The sequence below is a fragment of the Tauraco erythrolophus genome, chromosome 2, assembly GCF_009769465.1.
Source record: "Tauraco erythrolophus isolate bTauEry1 chromosome 2, bTauEry1.pri, whole genome shotgun sequence".
In the NCBI taxonomy this organism is placed as follows: Eukaryota; Metazoa; Chordata; class Aves; order Musophagiformes; family Musophagidae; genus Tauraco; species Tauraco erythrolophus.
The window spans coordinates 121790391-121813063 of record NC_141466.1 but is presented as its reverse complement, the minus strand read 5'-3'; the positions used below and the strand labels follow the sequence as shown (position 1 = coordinate 121813063).

Genomic DNA, 22673 nt, shown 5'->3' with positions numbered 1-22673 from the left:
AATGGGTACAAATAGAAGCACTTTCTCACAGTACAGATTGATTGTCAAATAGTGGTTATCTACATATAGTAAAAGAGAGGCATTAGCCCAGTGTAGAATTTCCCATCATGATTAGCGTTTGCCAGTGCAATGTTGTATATACTCTCAGAAAGCTTCCGATGGATGGCCTGTTTTCTCCCTCTTCTGTGGAATTTCCAAGAATTGCAAACAAGAGGATATATACTGTCTTCCACGGTATCTCCATCCCATGTAGGTATTTGTTGTAGTTACCAGGAGATGATGTGTGGTCTCTGGGTAGGAAGAAGGTGGCAGTTTGTGTTATTATAAATGGAAGGAGCTGCTGCTCAGCAAGCCTTCAACCCACCAAAGTAATGGTCTCAATATGCCATGGTACAGCTCACCTGGGTTAACAGTGAAGTTCCACATCCACACGGTTCCCTTCCTACTCTGCTGTATCTCTGGTGATACTCAGGTGGTGCCTTCTAGAGCACATTTAGAGGTAATTTTTGCTTGTGGATTTTGGTTGTTTTCCCCTTGTTTTACCTCATTGACACAATCTTCTTCACCATAGGATCTTCAGAAAACTCTCGAGAGTCTGTGCTAATACTGGGCTGAGGGAGTTAGAAGGCAAAACAGTGTCACCCCCTACCTTTTTCAGTCCCCAGGTGTTCATGACTGTTTAGCATGATGCGTCTGGATTATAATTTTAGAGAACTGTATTGAGGGATCTGTGAGGACAAAACTCAATGCAAACTTCTTCAAGGACCTCTGCAGTCTTGTGAGATTTGGGACTAGTCTTTTCTGTAGGGGATTCTGAGGTTCATACTCATGTTACTGGGACTAGCATTTATCTATGTCGTGGCTGGTATCTTTCAAAGGATCAGTTTGTTGTGATCTGCAGTACTTTCAGCTCCCTTCAGGTTCAACTAGATCTGATGGAACTCAACACTGAACACTCGCTGAAGGTTTTAAACGATGAAGAAGGTGGTCACTCTCCTACCTCATAGTTCTGCAATCTGAGTATGAGCGTATCAAGTTTCCTCAGTAAAGCTTTGGCATCACTTTTGATAAGAATTGAAGGATTTCATCTGCCCATTAACAAAATTTGGTGCAGCTCTTAAGTTCTCCTCAGCAAGTGACATGTTTCCTTCTTCTTGCAGGTATCAGAGATTTGAAAAAGCATTTCTGCTAGCTGTTGACATAGGTGCTCGGGACCTGTTTATGGTGAGTCACTTCTGGAGGCAGAGGCTGTTGCCAGGATGTTAATTGTCAGCTTTTGTGCACATTAAAATGGATCCATGTCATTTGCAGTCTCAGACACACACTGAAGACAGAACTATTTTACCTGGTTTGCCCCGTGCCATCATGAGGCTCGTCAATAGGAACTGAGTGTCTTTAGAGTCATTGACATTTTCCCTAGCGTGGCCTAAGGTCTGTTCTTTATTGTCCAGGAATTAATGTATATGTTTTTGAACTTTCCCCTTCTTCATCTGTCCTGATGTGGGTGAATGTCATCTTTCACTCTAATAAGCTTATACGTTTCTAATCCGTTCCTTTAAGAAGTACAACTGCTGAGTCCTGGACACAAGAGCTGGCCATATCCTGGGGATCCTGAATGCTCTTAGTTTGTCTCTTAGGGTTTTGTGAAAAGTGACAAATTATGAACGCTTCTACAGGTACTTTTAAAACAACAAAGCTCAGCAGCGTCAACCCAAGGGTTTTCCATTTCATGCACTCTCTGCCCCCTCCCATTTAATTAGCTACAAAAGTAAAATTAACCAGCTCTTAAAAGGTCCTCTGTGTGAGCTCTGCAGGAGGCTCTTGTTTTATAAGATCTTGCACCACAATGTCACAGTGAGGTCAGATGGACAAAGCCAATCGTGCTTTCCTAGTCTCTCAGCATGTTGCTGCTCCACAGCTGATTTCATTGTTTTCAAAGAAACAATAGGAAAGGGGCTTGTTGAAAAAAAGGCCCTTTGAACGATTGGTTTGCTTGACTCTTTTGCATAATGAAGACATTCTGTTGTTTAAATTAAGCTTTGACACTAGATGTTAATATCATTTATCCCATTAAGTCACTTGCCCTGCTAGTTTGATCTTGATATTTAAATTGTATGTTAAATTACACAATTAAATCCTGCTTTTATGGGTTATGAAAATTCCCTTCTAATTATATAAAAAGTTGTGTGAACCTTTTGATGTTTTTTTCACAGCTCTAATCATCTGGCTTGTTTCATCTAATTAGAAAGATGTGAATGCTGCGATAAACTTTTCTAAGTATGCATCAAAAGAATGTGATGGAAATGTCAGACTTTTAGGGAATTCATTACATGTTTTATGTTTACTCTCCTCAATTTTTCCTCTTTTTATCTCAGCTTTTTCATTTTCTCTTTTTATTTAATGTAGCTTCTTCAATACAAATTTTATACATAATCAGGCTAAGCACTGCAGCCATATATAAGATTCAGACTGTAACCTATCTGTGGCAGGTTACAGCTTTTTGTCGGGGACCCTCTCGCCATACAGATAATGAATTCTCCCTCAGTAAGTTCAGCCATTCTGGCAGAACAAATGACCCAGCATTTGGCCTGTCATCTCAAGGGCCCTCTCTCATATGACTGAGAGCGTTTCCTACGTGATCTTTTTCTCTCTCCTTCCCTTCGCTGACAGTAGGACTGAGAGACCACCTCTGTCACAGGGTGAAGAACAGCAGTGTTGAGTCAAGAGATGGGTGAAAAGCAGCTAACAAGAGGGAGGGACTGTCAGTACCTGGCTCCACAAGTGATGACATCATCCTCTCAACAAAAAGGTTCTCCAGCTTTCTTCAAGAGGAGTTTCAATGTTCACAGGGAAATTAGCTCCATCCTTTCCTACTCTTCCTTGTTTTTCCTTTCCCCTCTCACACCTACTCTCCATTTCCCATCTCACCAATGCTTTTAAACATATATTTCCACATGGTTTCTCCTGACTTACATTACTGTGAGATCAAACTCAGTTCTATATTGTCCTTGTTCGGCTTGCATTGCCTTTGAGATTCCTCATAGTTTCCCCTAAATTATGCAACAAGCAGCACACACACACACGCCTCTTTGAATCCTCTGTTAACTCTCTGCCTCCTCTGGGGAAATATCCTTTTGTTAATTCATCACCTAAGTGAAGTACTAATGAACAAACTTTACAATAAGCTAACAGTGGCACTGCTGCAAGATTACTAAGTACAGGACTCAAGAAGTTTAAAGGTGCATAGCTCATAAAAAGCATTTATTTGTGCCACGGTAATTTCTAGGGAATTGGGCTTCACTGCACTAAATACTGTGTGAAAATTAGGTAACTTGTTCCCTGAAAGCTTACAGTCCTTCTAGGTGCTGGTATAACAATACTGGTGCTAATATAGCAATACTACTGCTAAGCAATGTTTGTGCATCCTTCACTTCTGCTTAACACCAAATAATTTGTATGTATTGTTTATATAGGTCAAAATGCAATTAACAACATACGACTTGACTTTACCTATATTTAAAGCATTTATAATTATGTGCAGTACAAGTAACTAATATATAGGTCAATTATTTGCACTGTTGATTTACAGACCAACCAAATCTGTTTATAAAACTTCAGATGGCTCTAGGAGTCACACCACCGTATTTCCAATTAATTTAATGGGATTTCAAGAAGAAATGGTAGACTAAAGGAAGGTCTCTGATGACATAAGCGAAATGAGAAAGAAAAAACTATTTATTAAAGGGTAACAAAGAAGGAACAAAGAAGGAAAGGACAGAGAGGAGCAGATATAACAGAGACTGGGGAGGATCTAAATGTTGAATACATATCTTCTGAGACTTCTAAGGAAATGTCCTACGTCTTGGAGAATTTATCCTGAGCGTCTTTTTCACTAAACAGGGCTCTGCAGCATTCCTGTTATTTGTTTTGAGATTGTGAAGAATTTTGAGAAAATGCTATCTGAGGGCTAATTTCTTTCATAGAAATGAACAAGGAAAAAAAAAAAAGAGACTTAAAAGTTAGTCCTGTAGCTATAGCGTCACTAGTATGATGCCATAACAAGACACACAGATACTGCTGTGTCTCCCCATAAGCTTTACCCTCACGTCACATCTTAGTCCATCAATTATTATCATCTCCAACAAAGATCAATTAAAAAAAAAAAAAAAAAAAGGACATAATGTGGTGAACAACAGCTACATTTATTGGACAGTGACTGATCCAATCTGTGACAGAAAAGATCAAGCAATAGAAGGGTTGTTAGCTTGAAATCCTTTTGTAGTATGCGCCAGCTCTCAGCTGCTGGAAATTCAAAAGGCCATCCCACGTACCAAAGGTAGCAAAAATGCAAGGAAAAGGCACTTTAATAAAACTGTCAGATCTTAGGTGATACACTGATGAGGAAAGTGCATGTTTCGAAGAAACGTTGGAATTTTGCCCAGAAATATCCTATAGACAATTGCACATCAGTGACTTCTGACAAATGACTTCTGCTCACCAAGGGCCAGCTCTGTGAGTCACAAAGATGAGGGTAAAAAGGAAGTAGTCCGAAAAGTAATCAAACTGTTAAATGATAAAATACAGCCCTTTTAGCAAACTCCTGATAAACAGCTGGGAATTGGTTTTTTTTTTCACCATTGTTTTTGAGAAGGACGTGATCTTTGAACTGATAAATTCTTAGATAATTGTGTGAAAAAATCTGTGATGAATATTCAGCTAATTCAGTTTATTTCTTTTCTGTCTTTCTTTAAGTCACTCTGTAATCAAGTGTTTCTTCTTTCTCTTTTGTTTATTTTTCTGATTTTGTTCTACTCAGACATTTATAAATTCTTAGAAAAATCCAATTTTGCTGGCTTCTTTTAATGAGGAACACCTAAATTTGATCTGAAATTGTCTAATTAGCAGTTTTTACATTTGTAATCTTTTCTTTCTAAAGCTTGTTTAGAGATAGATACAAGAGCCACTGTTCTTAAAAAAAGTCTGTATGGCAGCAGCTTGAGAAACTGTGAAGAAAGCTTACCAGCCTGCTGCTATATCTTTATTTCTCACAAAGCCTTTCTTAGTTAGTGATGGATATGTAGCATCTTTACACTTCTTTACTCAAAACAGAGAACATGGGCAAAAACAAGATCTGAAAGTAACAGACGTTTTGATACACACAGCATGCACAACCTCTTGACTGAAAGAACTTTGTCATTTTCTGCAGTTGTTTCCATTCCCTCCCCAAGTTTATTATTTAAAATTGCATTTAAGAATACAATACTTGTCGTAGTTTAAACTACAAAAAGAAAGTCATTAAGCGTTGTCAGAATTTATTTTAAATTAGTGAACACAATCTGCCTATGCATTCAAATCTTTGTAAGCTCAGACTTGTTCAAGAGCCCCTAGGTTTTCTATTGTTATCTAAATAAGCTGACAATATCTACTGTTCGATCTTCATAGAAATCATACCTTGCTACTCAGGCCCTTTTCTCCTGACAGCCATGTCAGACCTGCAAAGAGAGGAAGTAGAGAGTTCGCAACAAGTTCGTAACTCCTTACTTTGCCCCAAGACACTTGCACGGTTTTTGAGTCACACCTGTGTTTGTAATTAGAAAATGTTGCCATCTCCTCCAGACTGTTGGGATCCTGCAAGTCAGTAACAGGTTTTCCTGCATAATCATTTTCACTTTGCCTAACATACTCAGTTTGCTTCTTACTTTTGGTTTGTTTTTTTTTTTTTTTTCCAAAATTAAATGAGGCAATAATAAAAGCAGCATCTTTTTCTCCTGTCTAACACTATTACTCTTACTTTTTTCATCCCGCTTCTCTTTCTAGAGTAAGGTCACTTTTTCCTTTAAGAGCTTCTGTCGTATTGATGAAAGTGACAGTAAACTCACACTGAGAAGGACAGTTTCACCTGAAATCTTCTGCATCAGTGAGAATATAGTTGCTTTTATGGTATGCAGAGGTCAATATTTCAAGCAAACACTTCTTTTCCCTTTAAATTCCTGCATGCAGATAGAGTCCAGAACAATGGCCAGGAATGACTTAAATCTTTGGATACCAATTGACATCTTCAGCAAAGAAGTGGAGAAAAACAACTTTGCCAACTGTTCTTGGTTTTCCCTCACTTCATCTGTCTCAGTTCATGCACAGAACAGCCTGTGGCCATGACGCCAAAGGAGAAAGGGGTTAATGGTCTCTCTTTATTAATGGTCAAGGATGAAACCTTACTTCAAGGGCCGAAACCAAGGGCAGTGAGACTGTAATTTGTCAGCGGGAATATATTCTTCCACAAATTGTGCTGTATGTAGTACAGGTGGTTTTCACCTCAAAGCTTAATGTATAATGTAAAGCTTTGCAGTTCAGCATGTAATGATACACCCCTGCTGTAGCACTCTGATTTTTGACCCTGGCTTAAGAACTAGATCCAGAGTATTGACAACTATTCATGCTAGACAACAACATTTTTTGAAAGCCCCTCGTGGTCCAAGAGTGACTCAGGAACCATGTCACCTGTGTGGGTGTAAAAACCATTGAGCAACCATTGTTGCTCTTATTACCTTCAATATCAGTACAAAGAGAACAACCATTACCTTACTCAAAGAACAGTAAGTGTAACATGACAACCTCCAAACAAAAATTAGTCGCAAAAGAAATTTACCCCCAAACTCATGTACTAGGTGGAAACCTTAACACACTTCAAATAGGGCTGTCAGCAAGAAGAGTTCCAGTACTTCAGATCTGGTTTACACAGAGCCACCTCCTATCAACCTTCTCTTAATTCATGTTGCACCAACAGAAGTTACCTTAAAAGCCGAGAGATTGGTTTCTTTCATACACTGAGTCAACAGCTTCACTTTTATCAGTGCACGATTGGTCAGTGTTTTATTCATTGCTGTATTCAACAGCACGAGTAAGATAATAAATTTGCATTGGGAGAGAATTAAAATGTAATGGTAGATTCATCAGTTCCATCTGTGTTTGTGATCTAAATAATAAAAGAGCCTCTTTCTTTCAAAATCCCTTTTGTTACTCCTGTGAGATTCATTTTAGATTAATCTTTTTTTCTCTCTCTTTTATTTCCAAAGGACATCCATTACCTTGCACTAGATAAGGGTGAATTGGCACTAGCTGAAGTAGCAAAGAAAAAGGCTAATGACATTGATGCTGAATCAATAACTACAAGAATTGGTAAGAATTAATGGTGTTTAAAAAGCCTTTTTTGTTTTAATCAATACTTGTCCTGTACAACACCGTGTTGTATTTGTAGGGGGGTTATTGTTTCAATTGCATTGTTTTCTTTGAAAGCGAGACAGTATTTTTATTCTTAACTAAAGGGAGAGGCTTATAACAATAACATAGCTTTGCCTTTCAGTACCCACGTGAGGATTGTGTCAATGCAATAGCTATGAAGCAAAAAAAGATTTATACTGTGGCTATATAGAAAAGTTCAGGCTGTACAAACTGAACTGAGCACAAGAGGTAAGGGGCTGAATCTGAAAATCTTTGTTCATACCAGTGTTAAAGGCCAGGTATGGCAATCTCATTCACCTCTAAACATTTGCTCGTGCACACTGTGCCAGTAACTGGAGTCACATCATGAGTACTTTGGCAGCATTCAGATGGAGTATTAACTGATGTGAACACAGGCTCATATCCTGGCTTTAAAGTAACGGCTTTACATGCAGTAGGATTCTTGCAGTTCCCTAAGGAATATTGATGCAAAAACTGCAGGGTTAGACTCAAACACAGGCAACTTTTCAGGCAGGGGAACACATAACTCGTTCACTTTCTTCTTATGTTTCCTCTGAATTGTCATGAAGAGATGTATGTAAATGTGTAGACCATTCCAATTTCGGGCCTATAGCACAAACCAAGCATAAGGGGTCTAAGTCTAGGTAGCTGACCTTCCGCAGAGGGAAAGTAGACAAAGGGAAAAAAAACACCACCAAATGTTCATTTAAAATATGCACAGTGCTGCTTTGCTTACTCTACTGCCTCTTTGAGTATTAGAGGAAATCACTGAGCTTTTGTCCTTGTCCCATGCCAAGAAGTAGAATATGATTCAGACTCAGAAGGAGTCACAAAACCTTTGAGATCTTCGGTAACATAGGGTTCTTTTCGGACCGTATGTCTTGGTGTTTACTCAGAGCCTACAAGTAAATGCCATTCAAATATATTGAAATGAAGAGAAGTGGTATGTGTATTTGTGTGGCTATTTCTATATAGTGTATAAATCCGTGGCTTTCAAGGCTGTGCAATACAGTATCACCTCCTTCCCTCTGCAGCGCAGCAGAAATCAAGCAGTGCCTGTGCTGAACTCTTTTCTTCAGGGTCTTTAATTTTCAAGCTTAAGTCACATCAAGCATTTTTTTCTCCACAGCTGGGCCTTTGGGCAAGCCCTTACACCACCAGAATTGCAAAAAAATGACATTTGTTCTGGTCGTCTGTTACTAGACCTTCTTAAAAGTGTACAGTTACCTCTCCCTTGCTTTCTCTTGTCTTACTTCTCAGTAGTTGTCCTTTGCATCTAATATAACTAAGATACCTAAGACCTACCTCTGATCACTATCTATTCTCTTAAACTTAATCCAGAAAATTTAAGCCTCGATCTGTGTCTTCATTTAATTCCTTGCAAACTAATGCTATTACTAGATTTCTGAAGTTGGGCTGTTTTTAAGTTTACTGAGGGCCTTATATAGTATTCTAGACATATACACAAAGAGAGGGATAGGGAAGAAACCTGAGGGGATCACAAATGTCTTACTTGCATATCAGATGTAATAAACGTGTTACTGCAGTCGTTCAGTTACAAATGTGCAGGCACACAGTCTTCCCCTCCTTCAGAGCAGTCCTACAGTTACCTCTGTAATGCCCCATAAGCATAAATTATTAAAGTCATTTTATATGATAAAGTCTTTAAAGTGTTCTTATTTGCTGAATAATTAACTATCAGAGTAATTGAAAATACTTTTCAATGCCCCTGGGACAAACTGTCACTGAGATTCAGTCTATAAACAGTAATGAATTTGCATTCAGTTCATTTTATATGAAAATAAACAGGAATCTCCCATGAGTTCGTTTCATTGCAGATTGGATCTCACCTTAAACACATGAAGTCTCAGCCACATGTTTTGTTTTATTATACTTTATTCCAACGTACTGTCTTGATGATGTTTTTATTTCATAAACTGTTGTTAGCAAAGAAGGTGTCATGAGACATGAACTTTGTGGACCCAGTGAAAACAAAAGATAACAAGTGCTTTATAAGCATACTACTGTATTTATCTAACATTTTGAAAGGGGGAGAAAAACTCATTGCAGAGCCAGAAGCTTTAAAATGCAGTTTCAGTCAAGCCTCTGTCCCCTAAACATCTCCTAAGCTCAGCCGTCTTCATCTAGTCCCTGCTGCTTTCAGCCACTCAGTTCACCAGCGGTCACATTTCCCAGATCAAACCCCAAACTTCTTCAGCACCTACTTCAGGCTTTTACCAGAAGGCAGCAACCTAAGCAAACAGAGACAGCCAGGTGGAATCAGTGCTACTGATCCCAAGTTGTAATGAACACCTCCCTGGATAATATCTGGCCTCTACAGCATATTTCATATATATATTGCAGTGTAATATTTGGTCCTAAATAGTACAAATTTGAACCGTTCTCATATATCAACATCTGATGATATTTCCTGAGCTAGCCCATCCCCAAAACTCTGCTCAACGTTACTTGAAAATAACGTGAGTCAGTGTTCCTGGCTGATTCCCAAGCCCTTGAGAGTGTTCCATCTTGCCCCAGATATATTTAATTTGTCAAGATATTTCTGTTTACAGGGCTCACTTCAAACGTAATATATTTCAAACTCAGACTTTTGGAAACATTTCAAGCACTTACAAATAATGTAGAACGACAATATAATTTCAGCTTAAATGTATAGATGTCATCCAGAGTTCTGTAGTCATTGATAGATTCCTCGCATGTATTAGATCAAGATTTGTGTCAAGATAAAACTAGGAATAGATTATTTTAAAATTTTCTAAATTTTAGCTCTTCTCAGTTCCTCACATGATCGTGCTTTGCTATACACTGTTTTGAAGAAGCCACCATCAAAGCTAAGAATGTCTGGGTGTGTGTGGTAGAAACACCTGTAGACCTCCAGAGGATAGTAGTTTCGTGACAATATTGCTAAGCAAGATGAAGTGTCAAGTGAGCTTGCTGCTGTTCCCTGCTATGGTTTTGGCAGAATCGGGTATTTTGTTCAACTGATTAAAATCTTCTAAAGAAAATTATTCTCATAAGATTTTACGTTTGACACCCTGTGAAAATGCATCTTGAGGCGTGAGAAGATTGAAATAATGGTACCATACATCTTGGAGACCGCGTTAGCTGTCTCCTCTTTCCCCTCTCCCATTTGATCAGCAGACCAGTGGCCATAGATATTGTGGTTTCCTCTGCCAAAGATTTCCTGTTTAATTATTTCTGTAGAAGATCTATGGGTTCCTTAACAAGGTCAAGGAGTTCTCATTTAGTCTGAAATATGTCTGTGCACTTGATTAAAACAGAGAGGACTTTCTTCAATATTGACAATATTTCTAGGCTTACTAATAAATTCTGTTTAGGGGTGTAGCCTCACATTTACGCTCCTGGAATGCAAGTAACCAGGTTCAGTATTGGCCATGGTGCATCTGTTCAGTGCTGTAAACTGTAGGTTGCTAATGTAAAACTTGAGTTGCAAAGAACTGACATGGCACAGCCTGTAAGAAATGCCATACCTAATAACGATCACGGAGGTGAAGAACTCAGCCTTTCAGTCATCATTGCTCAATGAATATCCAACGAAGAGCATATGTAGTCAGTGTCAGAAAGTTTCCCAAGGCCAACTTCCAACAAATTACATTAGGGCCTAGCAAGATGATTTTAACCTTCAAATCGATAGCTTTCACCCAAAAGGGATTCGTGTTCTTACAAGACAGATAACTGCTGCATAGTTGACAGGCAAATTGGGAAACGTTGTATTTCTACTTAGAATTAAATTCAGGATATTAGTAACACTAATATTTAGGCAACATTTCTAACAGAGGTATTTTAATAAAAACACTGATGTTGAGATAATTGCATTGTTCTGAAATGCTAGATGAGACTGACTAACATTTTGGTGGTTCAGTAATGTCTCATGAAAGCACTTGAGGTTTTTCCACTTAAAATAGAATTTTAAAACATTTCTGGAAATATTCCATAGTGTTTCCAAGTGAGGTAGGAAATCTTATCAGTTCTCACAGAGACTGAGGTCTAATTTCCCACACTATTCATAAACTGACATTCAAAATGTAGAGGCCTTAAATGTTTCACCTTACTGGCAAGGAACATCACCAGTTTGATCTTTAAGTGGAGAATTCATTCATTTCTTCTTAGTTCTGTGATGGTATTTTATATTGAATGGCTTACATGTTCTTTGTGATAGTTAAGAATGACACGTGCTATAGTGTTTTGTCTTCCGTACAGTGTGCCTGAGATCCCGGTCTGGTCTTCCATACAGTCTGCTACCTCCAAATCAATTGTAATTTGCTCAGATCTTCCCCTATTCCTGACAGTCCTGGCAAGCCTGCTTGCATTTCAAGACCATGTTTAGAATTGTCCCCCTGTTTTTGTAACCTTCTCTGGCTCTGCATAAGCCTAGTGGATAACATTTGTTCCTCTTCTCATTCGTTATGACTCCTTTCATGTATCAAGCAATAGACTTCTTCCTTACTCTCATGTACCCTCTCTGACACTGATAACAAAGCCTTCTTGATTTCCTACTCTTCCTTGGCACACACATCTTTCTCTTGCTATTAAGTTTCAAGTTGACTGAGAATCTTAGCCTTTTATTCCATGGCATGATTGTCATTTCACTGCATAACATGTTTATGATGTGTTTAAAAGGTATTATCCAATACACAGATGGACTGTGATCTGGAAAGACTCGGGGGACACCTGTTTATGCTACATTTTTTTGGAGCTCTGCTCCCTTCAGTGTGTTAAATCTCCTCTTTATTTATTTAGATTTTCACTTTAAGTCAATCAAAACCTCTGGAGCCAAATCCTTTGCTTTTGTATTTCTAATAATGTGACTTTTTCCCCAGAGAGCCAGAAAAACATTTTTAATGAAAAATGTTTTTTAAGTATGATTGGCAGTTAACCTATGGCAAGAAATTATTTTCCACAAGCACTTTTTTAATTTTGTGCCACACAAGATGAGTGTCTTTGAAGATCCATAGTAATTTTAAGTGATTTAACTGTGCTCATGTGTACGCTCTCCTGCATGTATTAAACCACACACAGCATTTGATGCAAAGCCCACTAAACACAATGAAAAGATTCCAGCCATCTTCAATGGGCTTTGGATGGGGGAATTTTAGCAAGTAATAAGCTCACATGTATGCCTGGTTTTACCAGAACTCCTGCCCTCTACAGAAAAAATGACAAAGACCCTGGTTTGGAAGGATGCTCTACTTGATGTAGACTGCTTGGGTCCCCTGACTTCAAGAGGAGCAGGTGGCACCCAGCCCTCATGGCATGGAAGCCTACTGCAATGGTATTTCTGAATTCATTGCCTGGCATACCTGTCTCATTGGGAGTGTAACAACATGCTCCCGTACAACTAAGTGGATCTGCAGAATCTTCTTCTTTACTCTGATGTTTAGCTTTTCATTAATTACTTTTTTAGTTTTCCAACTGAGGATTTTACTCCATTGAGAGGTTACGGGCACTAATTGCTCCCCTTGTTGTGTTCTTTTTGAGAATTGGAGTCATTTGTTTTACTTAAGGTCTATAGTAATGCCAAACTATTTTTGGCTCCGCCTCATCTCACCTCTCCGCTTGCTTGTGTCGTGATGTCAGTTTTGATCTATACCTTCCCACTGCTAGACAGCTTTGCCTAAAGACATAATCCTCAGCCCCTAATAATTATAAGTACATCAAAGGCTAGCTCGTTTGCTTAGCTGCAGAGGTCTACACAAAGATCTGTGTATCTTCACTTGAAAGAGATTTATAGTTTTGTGTCAAGCTTTAGAATTATCATGGCATTCCATTTTTTCCACTTCTTTATTGTGACATATTCTTGCTCACTACAGAACCTGATTTAAAAAGCACCACTGAAATGAAGTGCTGAAATGAAGAAACTATTCTCCTTAGTATTTTAATTTTAATGATCCCTATATTTTGTAATACGTCAGCAGTAAAATTATGCCCTATTTAATCTGAAAAAGTCTTACCAAGAAGTCATAGATTAACTATTTTTTGCCTTCATTTTAAATGATGTGTTGAGTAGAAAGAAAAAAAAAAAAGTAACTGGAAGAGCCACCTTTAGGGAGTTAATTTTTTTGTTTCTATAGCTACATACTATGACTGGTTTATAAATACACAAAAATCACAGTATTTCCAAAATTTTTTTGTTTCTATAGCTACATACTATGACTGGTTTATAAATACACAAAAATCACAGTATTTCCAAATTCTGAAAATTGAAAGGTGTTTTCTGCGTCTGATCTGTATTTATTCTACTAACTATTAGGTTATTGCAAGGTATGTGAGGTCTCTCATCTCAGATCTTTTCAGTATATTTCCATCTTATCCTATAACCTCAAGCAAAGTTGATGCACATAGACAATAGAGAATGGATGTTGCTAATTACCGAGTAAACAACTTATTTTCTGTGGCAACATATCAAGAAGTAAGTTACAAAAGTGAAAACAATTCACAGAGAGATTCCTTGCATGAGGATGTTACACAATAAAGAATAGTTGAGCATAAAAGATCTCTATGGGATGCCCATGGCATGGCATTGAAGTAAGGAGAAGCAAGTCAGTACTTAAGTATCCGTTGACTTGATAGCTAGGAATTTAAGCAGTTGACTGAAGTCAATTTAAATAAAAAGCACACATAGTTAAAATAACTATTGAAGCAAACTATCAAAGAAACTGATGCAGTGAAAGCATCTTTGCGTGGAGGCTAAATGAATACCTCTCTGGGAAATAGGTTTTAGCCAAATACAATTTATGCATTAGTCAAACACAAGTTTTTCTGGCTTGATGTAGGATACCTGGATGAAATTTAATAGCCTCTAATTCACTGTAGGTCAAACTAGATGATTTACACTATATCATTATAGTATAATATTCATATGTGCTGGATTCCAGTCTTGCCTACAGCTCTGTGAAAAAGCCCCTGGTAAATCTCCCATTAGCTTCAAAAGGCCCACATGTAGGCTAAAAGACTGCAGTTAAAAGCCACATAATGTATATTCACACATCTCACAGTGTGCACGTGTGTGTGTACATAAGTGGGTGTTATATTTACACATACACAGCCAAACTCTGGCTAGTCATAAAAATAGCTCCAAATCCGAACACAAGCGCCAGATTAATTATTACGTATTTATATTTTGCTTCATGACACCAGCAGCCACAGAATCCGCTGCTGCTTTTTTTTCTGAAGGAACAAGACGTAATCACAGCAGGAGGTGCTTTCATAATTGCTGTAGCCGGCTGAGAGCTGCCCATCTGTACGTCCACGGCGTGTCAGAGGCGTGTTTGTCTCACACACCCTAGAGCCATCCTTGAGCCTCTCGTTTTCCGATAGGGAATGCGCCGGTTGCATTTCTACGCACTGAAAAGAGTTGGCAAACACATATTTGCATGGCAGTTGGTATGTGTTTTGTCCTGTTTGTTCTGCATAACGTAACGTGATGTGACAGGCTGCAATTCATCGCATCAGTGGCATGACAGCGGAGGAATTGAAAAGAGGTATAATGGTGGGCTGAGGCGAGGTGTCAATTTAATGTTCAATTGTAATATTTCTATCATTAAGTCTTCTTATAATGGCCTACCAAAAAATTATCACCAAATATTCCCCGTGCGGGTGAGTTTTAGAAGTAGTGATCAGGTACAGTATAGTCAACATCAGGAGAAGGCTGTAGATTCCTGTGCTCAGAAGGAGCAACTCTTGAAATTATGAGAATCTTTACACGTCTGGTTTCTGATCAAACAAACAAACAAAAACGTTGAAGGACTATTTATTTATTGCCTCCTCTTACACTACCCTTCCTAGTCACACCACAGGCTCTTTAGTGGGGACACCATGGAATTGCCCACGGCAAAATCAGAGGTGAAGGCTGTTTTCCTCCAAAGACTCCTACACAAGAGACTGCTTGACAGTTCACCCCTGAAAAACTCCCACAACAAAAGCAAAGGTATTTGATGACCCGATGTTAGCTCTTGGTGAACGCTTTCAGCCTAAGAAAACCAAGTTCTCTGTTAAAATCCCATCTCAGGGCTGATGACATTCTAATCAGGATGTCGCTGGTGAAAGTCGTAGGGAAAAGCTCAGCAAAGCCTGAGAGTAAGCTTTGCAGCCATTGCTGTTGTCAGTCTTGCGTTTTCTAATTTCTGGCCAAACTTGGCCAGAAGAAGAAAAGAAATGGACTGTTTAAGAAAAAGCGTTGGTGAAAAACTGATCAACAGTGCCTAACCCAGGGCAGTAAGTACATGCAGAATTAATGACTATTTTCTTCCCTCAACCTACACTCTGTGTTTCATTTCAGCTATTTGAGATATCTTTTCCCTACATATCCTTCCTGTTGGTTAGTCTGCACCGAGACTTTTTTTTTACTTTAAATCTGAATACCATGAGACTGCTGCAACTCTTGAACTCATGCATGAATAGTATCAGCCCTTCAATAATATTTTTTACCGCATTCAAGATACCAAAAGTCCTAAATTATGCTAGATTTCAAACTGTAAAACTGAGTCTTAAAAATATATTGTGAGGCAGAATTGATTATCTCTGCAATGTTGATATTATGAAATGGCAAAATGTTATATAATATGATGAAAAGATATCATTAATAATAGCTTACAAGTAAGTGTGGTGATCATTATAATTAGTAACTTACTGCAGGTCCCACCTTTTCATCTTTGTGATAACTGAAGGTGCAAGAGTCGCTTGATTTCTGCCTTCTGCCCTGCCAGTCCAGAGCCTGGTGGTACCACCCGCCTTCCACAGGAGCTTGGGGCTCCCCAGCACCGGTGTCCCTACTTCTCCTCCGCCCTCTGGGAGAGCACGGTTTCCCCCCTCTCTTGCCCATATTTACAGCGATCCCATTCAAATTTGTCCACAAGGCTGTGTTTGATGTCAGCACAGAGGCTCCCGATGCCTGACTCCACCAGCCCTGTCCGGATGGTGCTCAGAGCTCAGGCTTCTCATAAGGAACTAGTGGCAGGAGTTACGAGGACTTTCTTGCTGTCCTTCACCAGTGATGACTCTGAGCACAGCTTTAAGTCCTTGCATGCCAGAAGATTAGTCAAAAGTCAGGGTATAGTTCTCACATAAATTAGATCCCATGGATTAACCACTTAACTGGTATTTTTAAAGTTTTCACTGTAAAGGAAAATGGAAAACAATATTCATTTCTGCAGAATTATGTTAAAAACCTATGCATGACTTCTATTTTTTTCTAGAAATATAACACTGTTTCATAACAACTGCTAGCTTATGTTTTTTTCCTTGATGCAACCTACCTTGTGCTACATCGTACTATAGTTACTCATATACCTCTGATAAATTTAGTCATTTCCTTTGCTAATGTTCTTACTTGCTGAAAATCTCCCCTGGAGATATCCAAATACGCCTGGAGTGCACCAGGTGATGAGCAGATTCTAAACCCATTCCAGAGACCTTGCAGAATAACCCCAGGACTGGATCTTACATCACCTGCAAGCATTGCTGCTCGTGGACCATCAGGAGCCCTACATGAGCTCACCCTTTGACTGCACCGTGCAACCCATGGAAGGAAGGGTTTGGGACTCGGTCTAAACTTCTCCTGAGTCATCATTTGAAGTTCATTGCTAAATTTCACCACACCTCTGCTTAAATAACACAAACTTTTATTAACCAGATGAAAGATTATGGCTACAATTAATTATTTATTTTACTGTATAGGATGCATTGTGGCCAAAGAAAAACATCTACAAAGTGCTTACCTTAGGCCCTTGCTTTTAGCCACCAAATGGTGAGATGTTTAGCTCACAGCTGCGGATACAGAGCCTGTGTAGGCACAGTCTGCTGCAGTGTAAGCCCAGATCGTCCTGCTGGCTGCGCTGCTGTTGCCTTTTAGGTATGTAAGGGAAGAACTAGGACCACAGCACTCCACTCTGATCACCGTAATAAACAGAATTTTAACAGTAAAACATTCTGGAAAAATTCCTGATTTCTTCAAAAATTCCTGAAGGAAGCATGAGCTTTAGTCAAGGCCTTATTTTCATATATTATTATCAACTACCCTGTCTCAACCTATTCCCTTTTCTGTTTGAGAGCTTTGCTGCCCACTTGTCAGAAACAACATAGCAGGTCAGGGACTGGACGAAATTAAACCTTTCCAGATGCCACCAACCTACTGGATGACTTTGGCCAGCTCATTCCAGCTTTCATCGCTTTTGTTTTCCTTCGAGGACTGCGTGAGCTCTTTGTGACAGGCTGCCCATCCTTCCGGCAGCATCCGAGCCCCATGCCACAGCCCCTCGCTCTTGTCTTGCTAATTCCAGACTGCTTCTCTTCGCTGGTGTCGCGTTTCCAGCACTGCCCTCCCTGAGGTTAACCACACAGTCAGGTGAAGGCCGTTTGCTAAGCTCACTTATTTTCTATAATTTGAAGGAATTTTTAGCACATAGGGTAAAAACACACCCCTACGAAATCAGCCGTAGTACTCTAGTTCATATCTACCATTAGGTGTCAGTGTGACAACAACCATGATACATGAAGGCTATGCTGGGGCGTGCAGGGATCCCATCCCAAACTTCTCATTTTTGATTCAGGGCAAATACAATATGCAACTGAAGGAGGTTGAAGAAAGCAAGAAACATTTTATTTCGGGTTTTTCCATCACCTAATTGAAGTTATTTACTGACAGATAAGTCCGTTTGCATTTCATTCAGTGTGTCTCAGGTTCTTGGCGCTGCAGTTGTCAAAGAGGTGCAATATTTACAAAATCAGGACAAGAGCTTCTGCACACACTGATCTGACACTCTATTTTGGGGCAAAAGAAACAGTCAATACTATTAGCAATTTGCAGTCCACAGGAGGTAAACTGCTTTGCCCATATGCAAATATTAAATTACTCGTGTCAGTTGATGCCTGCTGATGTTGATGTTTTAATGGGTTTCCACATAAATTGGTTAAAATATTGTATTAGAAAAACAACTGGAAGTTCCACTCATTCAGAAGAAAAGGATAAAATCTTTAAAACTAGTTTTAAAGCAACTTTTTGGGTCTGAAATACTACCGTATTTTGGTGTGTCAGCGGTATGCGTGCTGAAATCGTAAAAACATGACATATATTAAGGAGTTTGCAATTGGTTTTAAACAAAGTTTCAGGCACTTCCCAAAATGAGATGACAGACATAGCAAACACTTCTTCCTTACATGAAAGTTTGAAAGTTAGTACAGTTTTAAAATGAAAATCAGTTTTGGGAAAAAATGTATTTTGAGAAAAAAATTAATTTTAAAAATATTCTCCAGTTGCCTCTAGTATTGAGAACACTTCAAGTACTTGTAGGATAGCATTTTTTTCTCTTATGTTTGGAATTGGAAATGTTTCCACCATTAAATTTAATCGGATTTAGATCAGGTCAACATAATGGCTGAATCAACTTGGCCTTCACGAGGATCAGGGAATCTGTTGTGCAAGAAGATCATTTGGATTCAGCTTTGCCTTCCTCTTTTCTCTTTTGAGATGGAAGAGATTGTGACAATCGCTTAAGTTTGAGTTTGGTTTTTTTTTCTATATTGACAGAGGTTGGATTAGATGATCTCTAAGGTCCCTTCCAGCCTATGCCATTCTATGATTCTATGATTCTGTGATTAAATCTTGAGTAGTAGCACCATGCTGCTGTGATAAGCATCTGAGCATGCTGCCTTTTCTTTTAGCTACTTCCAGTTTTCTAGTAACTGCATGACACGGGAATGGTTAGTCCTGAACATGCACTGCACAGCCCAGAGAAATCCTAGCCAAGGCAAGGATCTTCAGGTACCATCTCTGCTACAAGTCCCCAAGTTGGATAGCTGCAGTTCTCTTTACAAGAGCAGAGGCCTCCAAAATTTGGTAGCCCTGCCCCCCTTCAAGTTAAGGGTGGGGAAAGAAAAATCTCACACGCCAATTTGACCTTGTCTTTATAATAGATAATTATAGGCATTAGGAATAGAAAAGATGCCCAAATAAATGGCTCCATCCACCTGCTAATACAAGATTGTGAAGTAATCCTTGACCATTTTCATATTAAGAGTTGCCACGATGATGTTCTTCCACTCCTTATGCTGCTCAACTTGCCTAGAAAGCTGTTTCCTATACATCAGTTTATTTGCACCGACTCCCTTTCACTTTGTGCTTTTAAATAGCAGTGATTAAACCTTTCTGTATATTGGTACTGGTGGGGGCTTGAAAGTTCCTGCTATCCTACACGTCTATTTTGACTTCAGAAATATAAATTTAAGAGCTTCTTGTTTTTACGTGTGGTTCAGACCATGTTCTTCTTCTTGTTTGTGATACGAAGGGAGAAGATGAATCTGCCAGCTGGGCTAGCAGTTTGAGATGCCCCCAGCGCTGGCCATTGTCGCTAGCTGTACCCCCTGCTCCATCGGGCCTCAGGGTAGGTATATGTAGAGGCTCCGGGGGCAGGCACAACCTGCTTACTTGGCACTCTCACCCAGAGTTAGTTTAGGTGAGTCTAAAGGTAATTTTGCTGATTTTGAAGCAAAATCATTAGTAAAATAGACCTGAAAGCACCAGAAAGCTGTGAGCCTGCTTTAAACTGAGCAATATTCTCATAGCAAGAGTATTGCTTCAAGCAGCTCTTTATAGATCAGAAAGAATCATGGTGACAGTTTCCCTCTGTCCGATCCCTTCTCCCTGCAATGGGCTGAGTTCCCACTTGCAGCCTAAACCAGTCCAAAAATGTCCCATGAAACGTGAAGTGCAAGGAAGTTTCCACCTGAAGTCAGAGAAGAGGCAGAGGGAGCAGGGTCAGGCTGTAAGGAAGGACTACAAGGACACAGTAATAACCAGGTAGATAATAAACATCTCTGGGTGATGCACGTCTGTGTGAGAAGGGCTGGTGGTGGCATGTAAGGAAAGCAAAAGATCACTGCAGCAATTCGGGAATGTGGAAACATGCTTTGGAAGAGCAAACTTTCCTTGTTGAACATTAGTTGCTTTCCATGGACACAAAATGCACTTGAAGTGATGAAAGGAGTGGCTAACAAGCAATGCTGTATTCAACAGGTGTCAGAGAACACAATCTGGGTTAATTACCTTCTCTTTAAAAAAAAAAATAATAAATGTTTTTTTCTGAAAAGATGAGCCTCTATCTGAGACAGAATCTTGTCTCCAAACTCCTCCTGTCTACATCAATGAGAAGAGGAGCAAGAAAGAGAATGAAATGGGGCAGTGAGGAGACTCCAGCAGGGCCCACGGTGATTTTTTTTCCCTGGCGTCAGGCGTCAGCTCTTTGCAGTGCTTCCCATGGACTTTCCTCCTGGTTACGTTGAGAAGCACAAGCAATGCCAGGAGCTGCCCACAGCTCCCTGCGGGGCTCTGAGCTTCCAAAGTGGCAGCCGCAGCCGCTGCTCCTGCTGATGGAGTTTATTTAAAGAGGCAGCCAGAAAGTACTTGTGTTTGCAGAAGGCAGCATGTAGTGTACACTACCTCTGACAGGATTTTTTTTAAAAAAAACCCAAACCACTCTGGTATTCATGCCACTCTGTAATTGAGGGATACCAGTCAGATGAAGATCTTCCCAGGGAGTGGAAGGAACAGCCTGGGAATGAAAAACCTGCTGTTTCTACAAGGTCTCATTTCCCTTTCGAAAAGGTGCACAAAGTATAGTGTGTCCCCTTTCCAAAGCTTTTCCCTCTGCATTAGTGTCTTCTAATGGTAAGGGGTGGGAAGGAAAGTGTCAACCCATCAGTCAGGGTTTGCAGGTGCCGATACGGTCACATCGGCTTTCAAGGCCTTTGGGCAGCCAAACCACAGAATGTGCTGGTGGTTATCAGCAAGTCCGTGCAGCAAAGCGCTGGAGCGGGTGAGTGACGGGCCGTGAATGCCTATCAGGGAGAACCTGCCCTTATATCTGCTTCAGTGGCTTTATTAGCCACACCTTTCTTGTAAATTGTGAAGTGTCAGTCAGGGTGCTCCGGAGATGGTTAAAACAAGATGTGCTCTAATACCCCAACTTCTTTTATGTCCTAGTGCCTTGAGGTGCATTTAGAAAATGCATCCAATTTTTATCTCATATTGTACGATTTAGCCAAGAGACACTGAACAGCGCACTGTATAAGGGTCATTGGGAGAGCTTAGCAACAGGATATCAGTATGTGTGTTGTGTGTGTGCATGTGTGTGCAAACACACAACTTGCATCTACACACGTCCCAATAAAGTTTTAGACTTTGTGGGTTTAAGCTAATGTGTTGGTTACCTACTGCGCAGCGTGTTTTCTGTACATTGCACCAGAGTTGCTGATTTTCTGTGCAGATACAAACACACACAGGCCCCATAAAAACTTGGCTCTCATTTTGTGAAAACTTACCCAGGAAATTCCCAACTTAGTATCCTAATTCTTAAAGCCCTAAAGGTATTATAGAAAGTCAGTATTTTTAACGGGACTGAAAAAAACATATAAGCATTTTCAATTTTGGTACATGGAAGGCCAACTCCTGTTAAACTCTGCAGTTATTAAGCTCGTTGATATCAGAGTAAGTTTAGTCTCTACAACCTTCCAGCATGAGTAACATTTTTTTCCACGAAACCCACTGACTATGAGCACATTAGTCTGGCAGAGGCCAGAAAGCGATACTGTTTTGCAGTTTGGGCTTTGTTTACAGATAGTATTCCCATTTTTCCATTATTTGGATTAGGCAGCTAACTGGTCCCAAGTTTTTCTTCATTAAAAGAAGAAGAAAAAAACCTTCTTTTAATAAGTATATGCTTCACACTTTCAAACTTCAATAGCATAGAATTTTTCACTTGATCAGAAAGCTGATTTAATTTGCTGCTAGGTTAAATGCTAAAGGTTTCAGTCTTATGACCATGAATTCTCAAATTAAATTCAGTGCATTGCTTAAATTTCTAGCTGCAGTGCATTTAGCCTAATTGCTTTGGTAAGTTGGATGCTTAGTAACTACTACTCTTCTGAATTTTCGTCTTTAAAGGCGAGCTATGAAATAAGCCTGAGGGGCACAGGTGGGCTAGCCTGCTCTTTGGGATTCACCTGTGGGGTCTTTGGATATCTCTTCCAGTCTGACCGCATCCTCAGACCACGTCTGATGAGGCTGTTCTGCTGACAAGGGAGAGCATTTAAACACCTGTAGGTTTTAGCTGTTTAAGCCCAAATCGGGTTTGAAGCGACAAGAAAGGCTGAGCAAAATGGTTCAGATTTCAGTCAGTTGTCAACTAAATGTGTGCACTGGGCCTTCAACTATTTGGCCAGACACATCTTGATTGCTTAGCTTTTGTTTTCACCCTTGGAAAGTCAGCTGGATAATACCCTGTAGCCAAAATCTATTCTGTGGGCTGGGGGGGGGGGGGGGGCGGGGTGTGCGGTGAGAGGGAGATTTAACAAAAAACAGAGTTATATATTTATGCGTTTCCTAATTTTTGTAAGCCAAA

At 39.7% G+C, this 22673-nt stretch overlaps 1 protein-coding gene across 2 annotated transcripts in view; it reads left to right on the top strand.

Moving 5' to 3' along the window:
* The window catches only part of WDPCP (WD repeat containing planar cell polarity effector), a 102228-nt gene that overhangs the window by 53917 nt on the left and 25638 nt on the right, over nt 1-22673 (top strand). For both annotated transcript variants that reach the window (XM_086630973.1, XM_086630965.1), the window contains exons 12-13: nt 1161-1224; nt 7074-7176. In XM_086630973.1, coding sequence (XP_086487099.1) covers nt 1161-1224; nt 7074-7176 — 167 coding nt within the window. The remainder of the gene's footprint in view (nt 1-1160; nt 1225-7073; nt 7177-22673) is intronic.